The 21,657-nt window shown below is 44.0% G+C and overlaps 2 protein-coding genes across 4 annotated transcripts; one reads left to right on the forward strand and one right to left on the reverse strand.

Annotated features, from left to right (window-relative positions):
• The first annotated feature begins 7,488 nt into the window (after positions 1–7,488).
• On the forward strand, positions 7,489–10,703 carry LOC101781812 (ubiquitin-conjugating enzyme E2 28). 3 transcript variants are annotated; one of them, XM_004956430.4, is made up of 4 exons: positions 7,489–7,642; positions 7,757–7,814; positions 9,020–9,237; positions 10,160–10,604. In XM_004956430.4, exons 3-4 carry the CDS (start codon positions 9,022–9,024, stop codon positions 10,388–10,390), a joined length of 447 nt encoding a protein of 148 aa, XP_004956487.1. In that variant the 5' UTR covers positions 7,489–7,642; positions 7,757–7,814; positions 9,020–9,021; the 3' UTR covers positions 10,391–10,604. The 3 variants fall into 3 exon arrangements, with proteins under 3 accessions (XP_004956487.1, XP_004956486.1, XP_012698846.1); XM_012843392.3 differs by having other exon boundaries at positions 7,496–7,642; positions 7,763–7,814; XM_004956429.4 differs by lacking the exon at positions 7,757–7,814 and having other exon boundaries at positions 10,160–10,703.
• A 3,369-nt stretch (positions 10,704–14,072) lies between these two features.
• Positions 14,073–18,905, reverse strand: LOC101782757 (brassinosteroid LRR receptor kinase BRL1). The gene is made up of 2 exons (XM_004956432.2): positions 18,673–18,905; positions 14,073–18,222 (listed from the first exon to the last, which is right to left on the reverse strand). The coding sequence occupies exon 2, from the start codon at positions 18,104–18,106 to the stop codon at positions 14,459–14,461; it is 3,648 nt and encodes a 1,215-aa protein (XP_004956489.1). The 5' UTR covers positions 18,107–18,222; positions 18,673–18,905; the 3' UTR covers positions 14,073–14,458.
• Between the last annotated feature and the right edge of the window lie 2,752 nt (positions 18,906–21,657).

A 21,657-nucleotide genomic window follows, 5' to 3' on the forward strand; every position in this document is an offset into this window, starting at 1 on the left:
GCATGTTGTCTTCTTAGAGGAAATTGGATGCACCGAGGTTAGGAAAATTGATCTTGAGGAGATTTGGACCTATGAGCCGTTACCCATGAGTCAGGATTATTATGCCCCTATGCCTTATACCACAGTTACATTTGACGTGGTGGAACCTCCAGTAGAAGATGTGGAAGTAACACCTACCACAAATGAAAATGTAGATGCACCTGTGATAAGTGAGCATCGAGGTGAAGATGTAGTAGAACCTGCTAATGGATTGCAAGGGGAGGCCACTGATGAGCCCGAGGTGGTTCAGCAGGAACCTGCTCAAGTAGAAGCACCACAAGCAGAAGCACCACAACCTCTGAGAAGGTCAACACACGAGAGGAAGTCCACCTTTTCTGATGAGTATGTGTACATAAGTGAAGAGGGACACGACATGGGGAAGGTGGATGACCCAAACTCATTTAAGGAAGCCATAAGTAGTGAGCACTCGCATAAGTGGTGTGAGGCCATGGAAGAAGAGTTGAAGTCCATGGAAGCAAATAGAGTATGAGACTTAGTAGAAATTTCTGAAGGAGCCAAGATAGTAGAATGTAAATGGGTCTACAAAACTAAATATGACTCTAAAGGGAAGATCGAAAGATTCAAAGCAAGACTCATGGAAAAGGGCTTCACACAAGTAGAAGGAGTCGATTATAATGAAAGCTTCTTGCCTATCTCAAAGAAAGATTCATTTAGAATCGTTATGGCCTTAGTAGCTCATTATGACCTTGAGCTGCATCAGATGGACATTAAGACTGCATTCCTTAATGGTGACTTGCATGAGAATGTGTACATGACGCAATTTGAAGGTTATGCCGTGGAAGGCAAGGAACATATGGGATGCAAACTAACAAAATCCATTTATGGATTGAAATAAACGTCCAAACAATGGTACCTTAAGTTTGATGAAGTGATTAAGAGAATTGGCTTCATTGAAAATAATAAGGAATTGCATGTATGTTAAGACCAAGGGGAGCTCTATAATCATCCTAGTGCTTTATGTGGATGACATCCTATTAGAGAGCAGCGATAAGAACTTGCTGCATGAGACGAAGGATTTTCTCTCATCAAACTTTGACATGAAGGACCTTGGTGATGCCGCTTATATCTTAGGCATTGAGATTCACCGAGACAGGTCCAAAGGTGTATTGGGACTCTCTCAAAGAGCTTACATAAAGAAGGTCCTTAAAAGGTATAATATGCACCAATGTTCAGGCACAACTGCTCCAGTTGTTAAGGGTGATAAGTTTGGATCATTCCAAGGTCCTAGGAATCAATTAGAAATTGATCAAATGAGAACAATTCCTTATGCTTCAGCTGTTGGAAGCATAATGTATGCACAAGTGTGTATACACCCTAACTTGGCCTTTATTACCAGGATACTTGGAAGATATCAATCTAATCCAGGAATAGGCCACTGGAAAGGAGTTAAGAAAGCTTTGTGTTACATGCAAGGCACTACAAATTACATGATTACATATAAGAGAACTGAGAAATTAGAGATAATCGGCTATTCATATGCTGATTTTGCGAGTTGTGTTGACACAAAAAGATCCACATCAGGTTATATCTTCACACTTGCAAATGGGGCTATATCGTGGAAAAGCTCCAAACAAACACTGACAGCTGCATCAACAATGCAAGCTGAGTTTGTGGCATGTTATGAAGCCGTGGGGCAAGCTGTGTGGCTTAAAAGTTTCATCCCAGAATTGAGAGTGGTAGACAGCATAAGTAGGCCACTAAAATTATACTGCGATAATAAGTTAGCAGTTTTCTATTCGAATAACAACAAGTCAAGTGATGTTGCAAAGCACATTGAGATTAAGTACCTTGTTGTGACAGGTAGAATCCAAGATCACACCATTGAGTTAGAGCATATAAGTACTAAGAAGATGCTTGCGGATCCATTAACAAAAGGCTTACCTCCCATTATATTTAGTGAACATGTTGCCGGCATGGGATTATCGGATAGCCTGTGATCTTGGAGGGTCATAAGACAACCGCCTCCCATCATGAGAGGTAGTTTTATACATTGTGGACAATTGTGTCACAGTGGGATTTTACACATTATCTCCCTACATAATTCTGCTTTAAGAATGGCATAAGTTATAGGCCATCAGACCAAAGGGGAGAATGTTGGAAATTTTTAGAGGTGGTCAAAAAGGCCGAGAAAAAAGAAGGGGATAAGGAAAACGTCCAGGACTCTCGAACTCGTGACACGCAGCCTCGTGCCTTGATCAGAGGCACAACCAACCCGTGGTTGCGGCCCCAGATCACCCAGCTCCATATAAAAGGAGGGTGGTCCGGTTGTTTTTGTCAGTCCAATGTACTCCAAAACTAACACACCCCACCCTACACCGCCATCCCGATCCCGGCGGCGTTGGAGCCACCTGAAGGCCGCTGTCCTACGGTTGCTGTCTCTGGCCAAACGAGGTGGAGGTCAAAGGGTCGATGCGATCTCCTACGAGATAGTACAAATACGACGACTGCATCCCCAGCTTCATCCCCGACTCCAATGGCTGGGTTATCGCACAATGTTGCCGCTGGTTGTGCTTCTAACCTTTTCCTAAGATGTGTTCATGTTCTAGATGTTAAGATCCTGGTTTTGTTAATCTAAGTAACGTAGGTTCCTACAAATGGATCAAGGCCCTTATTCACAATCCAATATGGATAATTAGTTCAAAAATATATAGTATTTTAATCCTGTTATTATTGAGCCTTATCCTTAGAATTTTTAGGCTAATAGTTTAGGCCCTTTACCACCTAACAGTAGGTAGTGACTCTTAACACACCATGATATTCAGCTGACCGGCAGTTATTAAAAGGAAATTCACTATCATAATCCTTTAGAAAACAAATATAATGCATGCAAATCCATTTCATCCAAAACCCAATTCCCTTGTATATGGTCGGAATCACAAGAATTTGTTCCTGCTATATTGACACATCCTAGATTGATCCATTGCTCTGCCTCCTTGTCCATGGGAGCGGCATCATCTGGAGCAGGGCGTCCTGCTCTGCACCTTTCATGTGTTCTCGGAAAGAACGACATCCGCAGGGTGTATGCACGGTTCCAATGTGCAAAACGTTGTTCCTTTTTAAGCATGATGTTGTTCAATTTGATCTCTATCCTGACCCCACTAAGCTGCTGAATGGACATGGCATTATGCATATGACCATTCACGAGAAGTTGAAAGGTTGATCTTTCTTCACCATCATCTTTCTGTTTGAAGTCCTGTAATCTCCCCTGTTTGCTCTTCTTTATTATATATGTATAGCAATAACATTGATTAGCTCGTTCTAAAACATTATATTCCTTGTGACCACACCATACACGCCATCTCTTTGAAGCCTTCCCAAGAATCCCTTGAAACGCCGCATCTTCCCAAGAATACTCTGATGGAGGAACACTACCGAAGGTGGTTGTACAAATTTCCTGGTCCTACAAATTTCCAGCCCATCGGAGGTTAAGGGTAAGTACATTGGTGTTATCTAATAAATAATCTTATGCATTAAGATGTAATCTTGAGATGACTTAACAAACAACATGCACAATGAGTTATCTTTTTAAGTTGTCTCATAGTAATTCTATTTCCTTAATTTATGCATAGAAAAAAAATATTATTGATTGCATGGCAACCACAACCCGTACAATGGTGGAATAGTCGTCTCATAGTTATAAAATATATCCTATGAGACAGTTGTTTCGCAAAACAACGATCTCTTTCTCTCTGCTCACCCTCTCTCCTCCACATCAGCAAAAATCCTATGTAGGGCATGAGACGACCTACGAGATTGCTGAGGTGTAGCAATATACTTGCTCCGCCTGCGAACCGTGCTTCCTTATTTGGCTTCGACCGAAGACCTTCGTGCGGGCTCACCTACACACAGGCGCCAATCAAATTTACTCCAACATTTGTATACACGTTGACAGCTTGAGGATCCATCTTTCTGGCTGATGATCAAGTACACGTTGAAATTCCCATAGACAAGCAACAACTCTAGATGCTGGCTCAGGCAAAGTGCTTTGGACAACAAATTCACAGCTAGTTTTTCTCAGCTACAAGATGGTCAAAAGAAATGGTTGGAAGTGAATGCAGCAGAACTGGGAATTTGAATAGTTTCCCTATGCATGGGAAGGTGTATATGGATTCTATGGTGATAACTCACCTATCCTACCAAGTAACACACACCTGAGCTATATGGAGCCAGGGTCATACCTGAAATTTTAAGTGTACAAAACAATTAAATATGCATATCTCCATCTTGCTTAATAAGAAAACCAATCTTAAATTTATAAGGCCTAAAGATTATTTTTGCTCAAGCTGAAGGGTGAGAAGAGTGATTGATAAGGATCCTGATCTTACATCCAAAACATATTGGAAACCTTTTCGCTAAGGAAAAGCAACACTAAAAAACAAAATGGAGCACCCAGTTTCATTGAAACGACAGGATCGGAAAGAGGAAAGTCAAAAGGGCCATATAAATTCACCAAGATAAGCTAAGTTGATCTTGAAGACAAGACATGGTCACAATCCAACTCCTTTACTGTCGCCTCTCATTCCAATGGTGATTTTTCTCACTGAAAAATTGTACAGTTTCATGGTGCTTTGGCGAGGGAGAAGGTGAATGCGGTGCCATGTACATGTAAAGAAGGATAAAAGAGTACCATTTATCCGTTGGTACAAAACACGTGTTAGATCTTGTTTGGATCCACCCCAACTAAAGTTTAGCTATCTAAAAGGTAAATGCTCTTTTTAGCTAGCTAAAGTTTAGCTTTAGCTGGGGTGTTTGGATCCACTAACTATTTGCTACTTTATGACCATACTACCCTTCATTTAATTTCGGGGTGGATAATTTAGGGAAGAAGTGAGGGCATTTCAATCTTTTAACTCATTTAGGAACAATTGTTCGGTTAATCCTCTTCCCAAGAGGATTGAGGAGGATTTTGACTTGTAGGGGATTTAATCCTCCCAACCCCCTCCAATCCACTTCAAACCTAACAAGTAACAAGCCTTAGCTGGTTTAACGAGTTAAAGGATAGTTGCCTTCCAATTAGCTAGGAGAGGTTTAGCCGCTATCATATCTATCTCAGCTAAATTTAGCCGGTCTGTCTTGATCCATCTTAGCTAAATTTAGCCAATTAAAATTTAGCTAGTGGATCCAAAACAAAGCCTCATTTTGGAGTTGTGCAAAACGTTTAGTGCATCAAATTACTTTTTTCCCCTTCATTTATACTACGTTGAAAAGAGATTTGTTGAGAAGGATAAAACAACATGTGCTTTGAATGGGAGGAAGTAGGTTGGTGAGCTATTTTATAAGGAAATTATATTAATTAAGTACTTGTGCACCAGCTTGAATTGGTCCAATTATCTTGCCAGCATTAAAAAGATACTGTGTGGGTAGCTTAAAAGAGCTCTTTACTCAAGAGAGTTTTACCTGCTTCCAAATTTGCATGGTTGTACGAGAAACTACAAAATTTCCATATGTACCTACTACCTAGAGATTATTACAAATACTATTGACCTTGTGGGGCAAACATATTGTGTAGTACCACAAATGTACAATAACATCAGTTTACACTTTTAATTGTGGTTTTATCGCACAAATCATTTAGATAATTTTTTAAATAAATTCACATCAACTTGGGACTGCACTGGGGCTCTCCATATTATGTCAGTTGATTTTGCACTCTATTTTCTATCTTGTGCCTACATCCAAATAACTTGATTCGTCGTACAAAAGGTAAAGACGTAAAATTGGTCCATGAAATTAGGATCATAATAGACAGCTCCAATTTTATCTTCAATCTTCTAACTTCCTCAATTAGTTAATTTCTCATATTGTAAATCCTATTTGGATTATTCATTTAGCTTTTGAAGAAAATAAGTAAGCCTATATCCTTCTAGTACATCAGCAACACACTACACAGCCACAAGAACCCGTTTGTGTTACAGTTTTAGCCCATAATGGTGCATGTGTTATGTTCTGGTAGACTAAATATTGTCGGTCCAAACATAGCACCCTCAAGTTAACTCTTTTACGATAAATAAGGATGGAAATATAAGAGAGGTGCTATTCCTATAAGCAGATTTTGAGCGCAAGCGTCGGCCTGTGGAGGGGACATGGCACGACGGTGGCACCGAAAGGAGATCCTGATGATTGTCTACTGTAAAAGCGTAAGCTGTTGAGGGCTTGATATATATATTCTTTCTATCCTATAGTGGCAGCAACACCAACCATAACAACACATCCTCGTTCACAAATCAATAAGCATGTGTGTTGCGGCTGTTGGGCTGCAGCTTTGGGTCCGAATATTGGCCTTCAATGTAAGTTCTTTCGTGCAGATAATAATGATGACATTCTGCCGGTCACAACAAACTCACAACAGCGCATCGTCTACCAATGGGCCGAGATGCACCCAATCAACAAACCCTAGTTGTTCAGGTTTAAATAGTTACAACCAACAAACCATGCAGTTATTTGGTTTTCGGACCTAGTCTTTTCACTTGTTCTTTTTAATTAAGAATTGCTGCAAAGCATTTGCTGTCCTTTGGGGAAAAAACTACATGTAGTATAATGAACAAACAGTTAGGAAATTCACATGCCCTCTCCTAAGATATCACGCATGATAGTTTATTTATACTTCAACATCCCCACCCGCCATCACCACCACGCTCCATCACATCTCAAACATGAAAATAGGAGGCACATGCAATTATTTCATTTAATTGCGTTCACTAGAATTCGAACTTGAAACCATGATCAACTCAAACCAAAAACTTAAACCGATAGAGAAATGTAGGAAAATTCATTTATACATTAACAGCTTTAGAGTTTGGCTAGCTCGAAGTGGCACCGAACCGAAGACACAGGAGTAGGCTATTTTTCCTCTTTTTTTCATTTTTGTTTTTATTTATTCCATCTAACAATGTTTACTGAATTATGATTTTTTATATTTGTAAGTGTTTGAATATTTTTCTTACACTTGATTGAATATTATGTAAAACCTAAATCATCAAACAGTGGAATTTCTATCCACACACCACGCTAACCCGTCGATACCGGCCCAGCCTCCCAGCCCACCAAACTTGTGGATAAGCTCAGGCCTTCAAGGTGCTTCCGTATTTTTAGAGCACCGGTTTACGGCTGAAGCCCAGAATGCTAGAGCAAATGCATCGGCTTAATTTTTTTTTTTTTTGTGTGTCAACTACTTCTCATTTCATTCATAACGTTGATGAGTTTCACGCAGCCATACATCATACATGGCACATGCGGGAAATTAATGGAAAATTAACGTGAGCATTCTTGAGAAGAAAAAAAATAAATCCTACTAGAGTTGAACTGGCCCAATTAGTAAGTTCCGTAAAATTAAACTGGACTTGCCGAATAGTAGGTAAAATGACACTACCTAAGCCACTGACAGTTGGGCTTCCGTACATGTCGATTAAAATAATAAGCAGCAACCAATTGCAAACGATCAAGGGAAGCGACGACTTTCCACGCCTATAATCCATTCCCGGCCGGCATCCTCTGCGTCAAGCATTGCCGCAGTTCATTCTTCCCCTCCAGCTAGATCGACCGGAGCATCAGGGAGTCTGGTCCGACCGGGCGTCACCTCGAGGTAATCCGCGACTCGATTAGGCTGTTTCTTGATCCGTTGAACCTTCGTCTTGTTAGTCGCCTTCTTGATCCGAGGTGATGTGTTCACGGCGACGCCATGTTTGATTTTGACTAGAGATAGCTGCTGGATTAGGACTGTGTTCTCGGTGAAGGGGCTGCAAGAATTTCCTCTGGTACGTGCCTGGGAATTATAGAATCATGTCCTTCAGATTGTTTGCTCCTTTCTAGATTGGGGTTGACTTGGAGGAAAGAGGGGAAAGGAACTAAATTCAGTTCTCTGTGATGGAGCTTTGGATGTGTTTGGTTCTTTTTAGAAGAATCTTACAATTCCGACAGGGGGCCCTGTTCTGAATATCCTGAAAAGATTCCTTAAGATTCTGGAACGGGAAATTCAGATTTCAAAGTGCAAAGATCTGGTTTGGTTTCGGAAGCTTGTTTCAGGAACCAGGCATGAACGATTAGATCATTTGCTTTGTAAGACTGTAACAAGTCATTAGTGGGAAGATTAGATGAATGGTTTCAGTTCTGTAAATGAAGTCTTATAATTTTATTAAATGAGTGATTTCCATAGTTCGAAGTAGAATTCATCTAATATCTATCAATCTATCCCTTGTTTGTGGACATTGCATTGAGTTGTGATGTGCTGAACATCTCACCGGAACGATGTTAATCTTCTCTGTACAACTTTTTTACAGGGAGAAAAGCAAGCAGCTTGGCTTTTCATCTTTCTTTCTTATTTCCTGCGATATTTGACCAGTTCTTTCTTTTCATCTCATTGGAACGATGTTAAGGTATTGTTTGATTGAAAGAAAATACGGGCGATCATTACGGCTAGCAATTTTATTCTGAGACTATAGCTGCGCGCTTGTGCTGTTATGCAGTAGCAACCTTACTCTGAACTTGTTTTTGTAGCAGCATTACTGGATACAATTGTATCATACTGCAAATGTGCAGACTAATCTACATGTTGAAGTAATAGCCAATTCTTTGGAGATTTGATTCCATCTTGGTGCATTCTATAACTAATATTGAGCTGCTTTATGCTTTTAGCTCACAGCGATAGCTTCTATAGCTTCTTATCATCAAACTTGGACCAATGGATTAGTGTTCAGTTACACCTTTTTTATACATGACTCATGTTATCCATGTGACACTTTGAACTGGCCGTTAATTTGGACTGTCTGTGCTCCTTTCAAAAGAGAACGAAAGAAAAGGAAAAGACAGTGATGCTTTCATAGAATCCATGCTAGTCATTCGTCTAAAATTTGTTCAGGTCTTCTGATGCTATTATAGAGTCCTTAAGCCATCAGAGGTTGTGCTCTATACTTCAAGAACCTTATGCATCATTCTTTTGATCATTATATTCTCTCTTTCCCAGATATGGCAAGCAAAAGGATTCAGAAGGAACTCATGGATCTGCAAAAGGATCCACCGACATCATGCAGTGCTGGGCCTGCTGGAGAGGATTTATTCCACTGGCAGGCCACAATCATGGGTCCTAGTGACAGCCCCTATACAGGAGGGGTGTTCTTTGTTAATATCCATTTTCCTCCTGACTACCCCTTTAAGCCTCCAAAAGTGAACTTCCAAACAAAGGTGACCTTGTTTCTAGAATATGAACTCCCTATCTCTTTGCTTTGTTAATACCTCTACTCATTGCTAAGTATTTTAATTTTGTATTGCAGCCATGATTGCTCTTGACCTTGTTAGTAAGTAATATTTGGAAAATTTATTATGAAAGGTTCAAAACCAAATCAATATTTGTGTAAACTTCTTTCCCTTTTGCTCAAAATAATATATGCTTAGGAGCTTCTCTATATCATCATTTTACTTTCAAATTGTTTGATATTTCTAAAGTGGACTATATAATTTAAAACTACATGTGAGTTATGAACACTCATGGACCCTTTTTTTACTTGCTTCAGCAGTTCATAAAGTTTTTTTTTTCCTTCCAGAATTAGGTGTTATCATGTGAGTGATGCTTGAATTACGATGAATAAATTTTAATGACTAGAAATTCTTCTGGAATTATGAATACTGAATAGTGACTAGCAAGTCCTGAAGTATATACGTGACCCTGCTCTATCAGCAATAGCTCACAGGCGTTGCCATATGCAACTCAGATCACATTTGTTACCTTGTATTGCTAGCACGTCCTTGTGCCAGTGTAGGTGTCAATGTATGTCCTTACACGTTGCCCAAAAAGTGTTGGTTTACCTTGAGTTTTCTGCTAATTTTGTAAGGTTTGAAGGCCAGACTACAACATAGGATTATTATTTGTTATCTATATCTAGCACAATGGTTTAGCCCTATCCTATCGAAATTATTTGGAAAAATTTCTTAGTTCTTGACCTGAATTGTTTATCATTCCAAGGAGTTCACCTTCCTTCAATACTACTGCTTGGACAAACTGGCATACTATGACAAGCTGAATTGTTCAGTAATTCAGCTCCTATTTAAAGCAATTTGTCCTTTCTCAGCACTAATGCCATCAATTGCTTCAATGGAAAATACCCAGGTGTATCACCCAAACATCAACTCTAATGGGAGCATTTGCCTTGATATCCTCAAGGAGCAGTGGAGCCCAGCACTGACCATATCAAAGGTCCTCCTCTCCATCAGCTCTCTCCTAACTGACCCCAACCCAGACGATCCCCTTGTCCCAGAGATCGCTCACATGTACAAGAACCAGAGGCAACGCTACGAGGAAACTGCAAGGGCCTGGACCCAGAAGTACGCGATGGGCTGATGCCCCATCTCATTGAACAATGTTGCCACTGTAATGGCCATCGTGAATGTTGTAAAAATTAAGTCAAACCGGTCCCATGTCTTGTGATGGTATCCCAGGCCCGGACAGTTGTGTCAATTGTATTGCCATCCCAGAAAATGTTTATTTGTGTACAGCAGCGTCAAAGCTGGATAATCTGAGTTCCGCACCAAAACTTTGGTTTATACCCTGAAAAGCACTTGTGATCACGGCTTTTGCGTGTGTAGCCTTGCCAAGAAACCGGTAAATTTGTATGTGCGAGGATGTTAAGTTTTCAGAACGTGTTTTGCTTCCATTCTCCATGGCCCCCTTTATTTTGGTGAAAATATGTGGATAAGGTGGTCTTGCATTCCAAACATGTCCCATTGCCTACTGGCATATCTGAGACACCAATATGATTTTGTTTGTTCAGTTACATGTTGTTGCAACCACTGATTCCAACGGCACTACTTATTGCTGGAGAGGCTTGCCAGTCTACTGCCTTTCTGAAATTTTGCAAGTGTTTCACTGGTTGGATCAGGGCCATCACTGTTGGTTGAATGTGACCATGCTTGTTCTGCAAAGTTGCTGCTTTCTGGTGTTTACTACCCTATCTCAGCTTTCATTTGCAGAAGCCGTTGAAAGTCAGGGCCTGCTCTTTCTTCTTGGAGATGGACAGAAGAGGCTGCATCTGATGGCCAACCGGCCTGTCTTGTCTGTGTCAGGTCAGTTCTTGTGTGCTTTGTGCCTTAGCCATCGCATAGCTTCTTCTGATCAACTAGTATGAATTATTTCAAGAAAAAAGATCAACTAATATGAATGGAATAACATAAAGATATGTCGGACATACAAGGTCACAAGTAGCCATGGTTTGGACAAGGCTGAATTTTGAATTACCCGGTGTTGATTTCTCATCAGTGCTTTCTCTCTCCTTGCCTATGAAGACAAGTGCAGGTCTTCATTTGGTATACCTGTAGCCACCATGCTGGGAAAAGCATCACACTTTTGTACACTGGCACTACATACTTGTGTAAGATTGTACAGGCACCTGTGGTAGTAGTTGTGTACAGATAGGCCAGGCAGGATTCAGGGTACCACTGATGGGAATGGGAGCGGAACCTGCACAGGCAATCATATCATGCCCCTCCTCCATGGCAGCCCTCATTGTCTGCCAGGCACAACAGAGGACATATGCACACACACCAAAATAAAAGAAAGAAATATTGTGGTGAAAACTGTCTAGCAAAAGTATATAGAAAATTTTCAAGAATCAGTTAAACAGATAATGTGAGAGAATTGCTTGGGAGAGTACGAGACATTGGCTTTTCCAGGTAATCTGACCGACCAGTTGCAGTTACTGCAAAAAAAAACGCAAAAAGACATTGACATTTTCCAGTTGATCTGAGCATCTCGCACCAATTGCAGCTGCAAGGCGGCATTTGAAACCTCCATGACTTTCATTGCTCTACTTTTGTCAAAACTCGCCAAACAACATATAACTTGATGTTCATGGCACTTGTGTTATCTAAACGTATCTCTACTGCTCAACCAACTTAAAAGATCCAAAACCCAAAGGGACACGCAAATTATGGGTTTGACCTTTTCGCGACACCAATGTTATCCAATCAGCTGGCTAAGTGCTAACTTTGCCTTTTTGGACATAAAGGGCGCCCCCAAATTAAGATCAGTGTGCAAAGAGCGGCCCTTTATTAGGTGCAAAGTGACGGTGGCATCAAAAAAGGGCAAAACACCTGTCCCAGGATGCCAAGAGCACACTGCAACCTACATGGCTCCCCACAGCATCCAAACTAGACCGTCCGATGCATGGATCGACGGTTCAGATCAAGCGACCAACCGAATTTACCGCATTCCTATCGGAAAAAGATACGTTTTCTTCTTAAACCGTGTGCATACTCCTGGGAGGCCCATGTTATAATTTAAACTCCGTTTTCTTCTTAATCCAAAGATACGCAGCTCTCCTGTGTATTCTCGAAAAAGAATTTACCGCAGTCCTATCAGACGATCGGGACCCATCCTCGAGCTACCATCAGAGGAGAGATGACCTGACTGACTGTCTAGATCTTGTACTGATCTCACAATTCATGTCATTGTACTCGATTTGTTGTAGAAAAAGGGGACCACATGGATGGAAGTAGGGGTCATTGTCTCTAAAGTCTCGACGCACCTGCCTAAATCACGTCGCACTTACCGGCCATCACACGCTTCTGACTTCATGCGATGTGTATCCGGCCGATTGATTATTGCAACTGGTATTCAGCACGAATGGGATTATGGAAATCCTTAGTAGTTTAGGACAGGAAAGACCACGCGTGTGCACGCGCACGTGCGGCGCACGCTTGGCGTGCTGTGTCTTATCCTGGGGTTAGCTCAGCTAACCGATACCAAATCCTTTTGAAATTACTGAAAGCGACACTTTGTTTTCAGTGCCCCTTGAGTCCCCCCTCCATTTTTTAGGAGAAAGGAGCAAGAAGAAGAGGGAGGGAGAAGAAGAGCCCCCCTCGACGCTATGGCTGGCTCCGCCACTGTTTGTTTTGCTCACCTCATCCGCCCAGAAATTTTATCTGACGGAAGAAAGGTGTTTGGTCAGTGAGAAAGTTTAGCGTGTCTTCAGACTTCAGGTTAAAGGGAGGCTTGAATCTTTGATGCGTCAAGCGTAAAACTGACCTTTTTGCGCGGCGTCATAAGTTGAAGTTGTTCTGCTTTTCTGTGTTGAGCTGTTCAGATAATAAACTACAATATATACCACTTGATCCTGGTAACATAATCAAAGAGTGAGTGAGCAACCCGAGTATTCAAGTCTGGAGAACGAAAAATGCAAGCACTACTTTAGACATAAGAAAAGCGAGCCGAACTTGGCGGGAAAAGAGGCTGTTTCAGGTATGAAAGTACTAGAACACCTTGAGCACGCAAAAGATGCTTCCAAACCAAAACCTAATCTGGTTGGAGCATGACTGTATGAACAACGGTTCCATCCTGTTCAAACGCTTTTTTTTTTTTTGGTCCGAGGATTAGCAGGGTGTCCTTTTAGAAAGGAACATCATACACATCATGGCAGATGGCATACACCATGCTGATGAAGCAGATGATACTTCAGATGTCAGTATGATTTATTTATTCATTCATTGTTTATTAGAAGCTGAGTACTCACTTCATCCATAGTCAGAAAGAAAATATATGCAAGCCATGCCTTATCTTCTCCTGCTGCTCAGATTGTCCACAAGGACGGCAACTGCCATCTCTGGCCTTGTCAGCAGAAGAATATGTGACAATCTAGTACAACAGGGTGCAGAACTGAAAACCTTCCTTCTGTTGCTCAGGTTTGTCATCTCCCAGCAATCATGGGAACGAGCAGAGAAACAGAATTTCTGTTTTGTATGTACAACACATTTTTCATGTGCTGTAAACAAAGTCTAAGGACCAGGTTTTGTCAACACCTTAAGACAACATGGCTGTGGCAACTGGCAGCATCAGCAATAGCAATTTTGTCAAACATAGATATCTCGCCCAAGATATTAGGGAAGAAATTAAGTCGCACTTTTTTAGTTTGTCTGCATCCTCAAATGTGGAGGCCGGTATAATTTTATTTTTGTTCAATTATCTAAAAAGTGTCCCTTCTTGCAAAGACCATGTGTTAAGGTAGGAAAGGGAGTTTAAAATGAAATACTGCTGCACCAAGCTGCAAGACAATTATGGCATTCATACATGAAAGTTGAGGTGCAGACAAGGAAAAGGACTGAACATAAGCAGGTGCAGAAAAGCAGGATCTGAATCACATCCCCAACAAGATTGATGCCGAAACACTGGGGAATTTGATTCCAAAATACACGCCGATGTCCTCCAACAGAAAGAAGACAGCTCTTCTGCAGTTTTATCCTACCCTTTTCTCCCTGCTCGCGCGTTTGTGTGCTATTTACAGTGACACAGAATCGAAACTAAAACTTTTCCTACTAAATTGAAGGAGACTACCTTTTGCTACTGGGAGCTAAAATGATTGAGCTAGCTGCTGTTCTATCCCTCCAGAGAATCAAAATCTGCAAGGAATAGGTACCATCATGTTGATTTCTCTGCTGATTCATCTATCGTCGAAGAATTGATTGAGAAGCCGTCCAGGAAGTCGCTGTCGGAGTCAAGCTGCAGCTCTTTGAACATTGCCATGACCTGGATCATGGTTGGCCTCCTGTTTGGCCGGTCATCAAGGCACTCACAAGCGATCTTCAGGTACTGGTAGAGCTCAGCTTCCCCTGACTTTGTGTTTGTCAGGGTAGGATCGAAGATCTCACTGCTTCTGTTCTCCTTCACCATCTGCTTCACCCATCCAACAAGGTTGTTGTCTCCAAACTCATTAGGATCAATCGGCTTCTTCCCCGATAGGAGCTCCAAGAGCACGACACCATAGCTGTAGACATCGCCCTTGGTCGTGCACCGGAAGCTCTGGTAGTACTCAGGTGGCACATACCCAGGCGTGCCTGCAAGTGTGCTCACACTCAGATGTGTGTCAAGTGCGTTCATCAGCCTGGCCATCCCAAAGTCAGAAACACGCGCCTCCAGGTTGCTATCAAGAAGCACATTGCTCGACTTCATGTCCCGGTGAATGATGTGGGGGATGCAGCTGTGGTGCAGGAATGCGAGGCCCCTTGCCGAACCAATTGCAATCTTCTTCCTTGCAGCCCAGTCAAACTTCACACTAGCCTTGGCCTTGTCATGCAGAACAACATCAAGGCTGCCATGCTTCATGTACTCGTACACTAGAAGCCGCTCATCGCCAATCTTGCAATACCCGAGCAGCGGCACAAGATTACGGTGCTTGATCTTACCAATGGTCTCCATCTCTGCAGTGAATTCCCTGTCCCCCTGGCCTGTGAAATGGATCAGCTTCTTGATGGCCACGACAGTGCCATCCTTGAGCTTGGCCTTGTAAACCTCACCAAAACCCCCTGAGCCTACGAGGGTCTCTGCACTGAAGCCATTAGTCGCCTCGAGGAGATGCGCAAAGGTGAGCTTCCTGAGCGGCTTCTCAAACGTGGCCACGTTGATGCTTAGAGGCTCGTGCACACCCGAAAGCTTCCAGCTCGATGTGCCGGATGTCGGAAGGCTCTCAATGTACCCGGTTCTCATCTCTTCAGTCTTCTGATTCTTCCTGAGCTTGAAGAGTGTGACCAGCAGCAGCAGCAGTATGAGGATGGTGAGTGCGACTCCGACAAGAACGCTTCCCCCAATGGTCTTCCTCCTGCCATCGGATGAAGCAGATGGCGCGCCTCCCCGACCGGGATCATGGCCACAGGGAGGCAGAGGGATGCCACAGAGGCCAGAGTTGTTCGCGTACCGGGTTTGCGGAAACGTGGTGAGCTGGCCTGATGAGGGGATTGGACCAGACAGGTTGTTGTTGGAGACGTCGAAGTCGGCGAGGAATGTCAGGCCACCAAGGCCGGAGGGGATGCCACCACTGAGACGATTGTTTGAGAGGTCAAGTGCGCCGATCGACTTGAGCCCTGAGAACTCGTATGGTATTGTCCCATCGAGCTCGTTGTGCCCCAGGTTCAGGACTTGCAGGTACATCATGCTGCCGAGGCTCGCCGGGATTGCGCCGGTGAGGCCATTGTAGGAGAGATCGAGGAAGATCATGCTCCCATTGCTGCCGAACGTGTACACCGTCGTGCCGGTGTAGATCCTCGTGGATGGGCAGAGGTGCACGTTTGGGAAGGCAGCCAGCCGCTCCGGCCGGATGCCGAAGAACTCAAAGAGCACGCCGGCACCGGGGCAGATGTTGCCTGCCTCGTTCCGGAGGAACGCGAACTGCTTCCCTGACACGATTCCCCCTGGAACAAGCCCTGCCTGGGCGGCCAGTTCCGGCGGTATCGTGCCGGTGAAGCCGTTGCTGTTGAGGTCAAGCCAGATGAGGTTGTTGCAGCTGCCGAGCTCTGCCGGCACACGGCCGGAGAGCTGGTTCTTGTTGAGCTGCAGGATGGCGAGCTTCTGGAGCTTGCCGAAGCCCCGGGGCATGGTGCCGGTGAGACGGTTGCCGGAGAGTGACACCCAGATGAGGTTGACACATCTGGAGATGGAAGGGGGGATGCCTCCGGTGAAGTTGTTGTAGCTTATCACCAGTGTCTCCAATGTAGTGCCGTTGGAGCAAAGCATGTCTGGAATCTCGCCGGAGAGGGCGTTGGCCCACATGACAAGATCGATCAGCTTCGGCAGCGCCATTATCTCGGTCGGAATGTTGCCTTCAAGGAAGTTGAAGCTGAGATCAATGGACTCCAGGTTGGCGCAGTTGCCGAGCGACTTTGGCACGGTGCCATTGAGGTAGTTGTTCGGGAGGAACAGCTTCCGCAGCGATGGCAGTGATGAACAGAGGTCTTCCATGATCTCACCGTCAAGCTCGTTGGAGCCGAGGTCGATTACCTCCAGCAATGGGCAACCCGCTGCCAGCACCGGCAGCGGGTTCGGCCCAGTGATGTTGTTGAACGAAAGCCGGAGCACACGGAGCGAGGAGATGGTGCTGACGACAGTGTCCACAAAGTCACCGGAGAGTTGGTTGCCACCGAGGTCAAGCACCTCCAGTGACCTGCACTTGGCGAAGCTCGCCGGCAAGCCACCGACAAGCCGGTTGTTCGACAAGTCCAGCTCAACAATTCTGCCGCACAGCTGGCTGAGCTCATCAGGTATCTGACCGGAGAGCTCGTTGCCGGCCAATGCCAGCCGCCGCAGCGAGGAGAAGCCGGTCAGGAACGCCGGTATCGGGCCGGCGAGGAGCTTGTTGCCGGACATGTCCAGCGTCTCAAGGCGGTGGCAGCTGGCGAGGCCCGGCGGCAGCCTGGCGCCGCTCAGGCCGTTGTTGGACCAGTCCAGCACCGTAAGATTGGCGCACCCGCCGAAGTCGTACGCCGACACGTCGCCGGTGAAGTTGTTCCCGGCGATGCTCAGGTGCGTGAGGTTCGCCGGCGCTGCCGCCACGAGCCCGGCGGGGAGTTCGCCGGACATGTGGTTCCAGGACACGTCGAGCACGGAGAGCCCGCTGCACGGGGGGAGCTCCGGCAGCCGCCCGGCGAACTGGTTGGCGGAGAGGTTGAGGTGGTGCAGGCCGTGGCAGCCGGCGACGGAGTAGTTGAGAAGGCCGGCGTCCGACAGGGCGTTGCGTGACAGGTCGAGCGACCGGAGCGACGGTGCAAACGGGAAGAACCCGCCGCCGCCGGAGAGGGCGTTCCGCGACAGGTTCAGGGACCGCAGCGCGCCGCACGGCGCCAGGAACGCGGGCGGGAGCGTCCCGTTGAAGGCGTTCGACGACAGGTCCACGTCCAAGAGCGCGCAGGGCGAGGACGAAGGCGACGCCGCGGCGTGCGAGAGGTTGCCGTGGAAGGCATTGCCGCGGAGGTCGAGGCGCTGGAGCGCAGGGAGCGCAAGGAGCGCGTCGAGCCGGAGCTCGCCGGCGAGCGCCATGCCGCTGAGGTTGAGGGCGACGACACGGCCGTCGGGCGGCGGCGCGCACGACACGCCGGCCCACGAGCACGGCGCCGCGGTGGAGTTCGCACCGGCCCAGCCCGCGAGCGCGCCGCGCGGGTCGTCCGCCACCGACGCCCGCCTGAAGGCGAGCAGCGCCGCCGCCTCGTCCTCTCCGGCGGCAATGGCGGGCACCGTCACCTGAAGCGGGAGAAGCACCACGAGGAGGAGCCACGCGGCCGCCGTCGTGGAGGCGGCCATGGCTCCAAGTCGCGCGCGTCGATTCTCGCGAGGAAGAAGAGAAGCAGACAATGGAGAAGAAGGCCGCCGAATTCTTGAACAGCTACCTTCACATGTCGGTGGAGCGGATTGCCTCACTGCAAATTTGCACAAGGAATTTTCGAATCATTTAGCCACGAGAACTCAATCCAAATTCGCGGCATGAATTGCTTCGAATAAAGAACCGCCAAAACAGAAGAGCACAAGGAATCTTAGGAAGGGAAAGCGCCGATGCCAACAACAGTTGAAGAACTGGACATACATCAGCAAATGCGAAATTCTCGGCGACAACTGCAGACCAAACCCCGAAAGAGGTGCTCCTCCAAAATTCAGAGAAGCCACGAACCAAACCGGGAAGAAAACCGACTCCAAATTTGGACCAAAGAAACCAACCTAAGCATCGTGTTCCTTGGGCAAGAATCAGAGGGCGCCAGAAAACCACCAAGAAATCAAGATTAATCGGATACCGAAATAAACAACCTAACATTTCAACCCAAGAACCCAAACCACTACCACCAAAGCGAAGGCAAGAAAAAGCAGCTGCTCACCTTGTCTAATCGAAGAGCTGCTCAAGAACCGAAACTCTCATCAAGAATGGAAGAACAGCACCAACAGACCAACCAACCTACTACTGCCGCAATTGGAGACGAAGAAAGGGAGGGAGAAGGAGCAGAGGAGGAGAGAGAGAAGCAAAAGTAGAAGAGCACACACAGCGGCACTCGAGACTATTTAAGTAGGAAGGGAGGAGGAGAGAGAAAGGGCGCTACGCAGCTACTGAACCCCGCCATTGGCGTAATGAAGCCATTTCGGATTAACAAAGCCTCGGCGAGCTTGTTTGCTTGCGACGGCAATTAGCCCCGGAAAGAGGGGCCCAATTGTTTAATCCAAAAACTAATCGATTTGTCTAGGGGAGGGGTCGGGAGAATAATACTGGGCTCTTGCGAGGGGCTGGTAGGAAAAGGCGTTTCTTTCTTTTTTTTTTGAAAAGGAAGGCGTTTCTTTTTTCGGTTGTGTGTCTCAGCATCCGAGCCCGGTCAAACTTGGGATTTGATTCCCCCGAGCCCGGCTTTTTGGCATCTCCCATAGTACCATCCCATCCGGCCATCCCAACTCTCCCCATTGCTTCCCCACTCTCTCTCTCTCTAACCAAATAATTTCCTATTTTTATAAGGTTTTCATTTCCACTGAAAAGAGAGAAGAAGCACTGCGTTTGGATAATCTGAGAGAATTAATAGTGAATTTCTTTTTATCTAATTTTCTTGCATCCTCAGTTCTTATTATTGCTCCTAATAGGAAAGCATATCGTCTAGCCAAAGTTATTAACATGTGTTTCTTCATTGAGTTGGACTTAGTGCATTGCGTGCTCTCTAAAAACCTCAAACAAAGTATAAAATGAAATATTATAGAAGTCTTTTCATTCTAGTGAATTAGTGGAACATATCATGCAGAACATCATGGTCTAGCCAAAGTTATTAACATATGTGTTTCTTTATTGAGTTGGACTTAGTGCATTGCGTGCTCTCTAAAAACCTCAAACAAAGTATAAAATGAAATATTATAGAAGTCTTTTCATTCTAGTGAATTAGTGGAACATATCATGCAGAATATCATGGAACACTGTTCTATATAACTATCAAGATTTAGATATTTTGATCATACTCTCATGTTATCCACATGTAGCCTTACCTAACAAAACATTAACCACCGGTCCACATTGCCGCCTCAATAGAGATAGGTGGTGTCACCAAAGATATGCTGAAGACTAGGACACTCACTTTTTTTTTCTAAATATGACAATAAAAATTCAACTAAAATACTCAAATTGAAGTAGTAGTGGGTACGTGGAAAATCCAAAAATAAATATTTTTCACTCTAGTTTTGTTTAAAAAAAAGATGTACAAGTTCACTTATATTAACTTGGTTGTAAATGGATTATGTCAACAAATAACTAATTTTTCTTTCCATTAAGAATTTGTCCATGGGTAATTAGAAAAAATAACCTGTGATTTCTCTTTGTAAAATGGATTTATTGCCTTATAAAATTGATCTTCTGCTAGTAACAAGAATGTTATGTGTATCTTTTCGTGGAAGCTATTTACATGTTTGTTTCTACATGCACCTTCAACGAGTTGGATTTTAGCACCACACCTTCTTTCTTTTTGTAATAAGTCAAAAAATAAAGTGTGACATGAAGCTTCATAGAATTATTGTATTCTTGTGAACAAATGGAAATATATTGTTTGAACAACCATCGAACTATACTGTAAACCTAACCCTTTAACGTGAAGTATGAACGAACACGTAAGAAATGTGTTATGCTTATGTGGGTTTGTTTCCACATATATGAGTTTGGGCGGTAAGCATCTTCGGATGCCGTGTGTTACTACACACATGGTATTTATATAGTACTCTCACTACAGAGTTGGTCATGGAGGGGACATGGCACCACCATGGCGTCGAGGGGACACCTTGGATATTTGTCTATTTGAATGGGGTACCATCAACCCAGGAGGAGTGGAGAATGTAATACTTCAGTCCATTATTGTTCAGATTTTGTGTTGCTCTGACCCATGTGTTAGAATTAGGTGGAATTAGTCTCACCTTTATATCCTACAAGAAGGTTCATGCTTGCTAATAATCCTTGTCATTGCAAACATATCATCTCTAGAAAGTAAGGATAAAATTGTAAGAAAGATGCTATGCATATGTGAGCTTATTTCACGTAGGAGCTGGGCCTTTCTATATAAGACAATCAAAAAACACGAGTAAAGGTTTGTTTGCTTGGCTTCCCAAGCATGCCAAATTGCGTCAATGCCATAAGTCTGGCGGATAAGATGTTGGCCACACTTTTGGCGAGCTGTGGCAGCCAAATGCACTACAAAACCAACTAAGCAATGTGCGACAACCAAATCTTTGATCACAAAGCAAATAACATATTAAGCGAGTGTTCTGCAATGATATTGTGGCATGGCAACCTTCTGTAGCCATCCAAACATCCCCTAAATAATCAGGTTGAATTAGCAGTGCGTATGTGACAAATAAAAAATAAATTGTTTATCTCCTTTGTTTTGTTTAAAATGTTCTCGTTCGCTTGTGGACAAGTAACTAGTTTTTACTTTCCATTGAGAATTTGTTCATGAACATAATGGGGATAGAAGGATTGTGTTTGGGTAATTAGAGAAAATTAATTATAATTTCACTTTGTAAAAAATGATTTAATTGTCTTGTATAACTGATCTCCTCCTAGTAACAAGAAGCTAACAAGAATGCTTTGCATATCTTTTTCATGGAAATTGTTCATATGTTTACTTCTAGAGGCACTTTTGCCAATTTGGATTGTAGCACTTCACACATTCTTTGTTTTTGTCTTAAAGCTGTAAGTAAAAATGTGAAATGAAATTTCTTAGAATAGTTCTATTCTATTGAAGCAGTGGAAGGTATTGTTTTGAAGATTATTAAATTGTATGTAAAAAATAGAATACTTTGATTACCATTTTTGGAATCCATTTGTAGACTTACTTGACAAAGAAGTT

The sequence above is a fragment of the Setaria italica genome, chromosome II (genome assembly GCF_000263155.2).
Source record: "Setaria italica strain Yugu1 chromosome II, Setaria_italica_v2.0, whole genome shotgun sequence".
In the NCBI taxonomy this organism is placed as follows: domain Eukaryota; kingdom Viridiplantae; phylum Streptophyta; class Magnoliopsida; order Poales; family Poaceae; genus Setaria; species Setaria italica.

Coding starts and splice junctions, on each gene's coding strand:
- LOC101781812 (XM_004956429.4), top strand. CDS start 9,022: ATGGCAAGCAAAAGGATTCAGAAGGAACTCATGGATCTGCAAAAGGAT. Junction 9,238..10,159: donor AAGTGAACTTCCAAACAAAG/GTGACCTTGTTT, acceptor GAAAATACCCAG/GTGTATCACCCAAACATCAA.
- LOC101782757 (XM_004956432.2), bottom strand. CDS start 18,106: ATGGCCGCCTCCACGACGGCGGCCGCGTGGCTCCTCCTCGTGGTGCTT.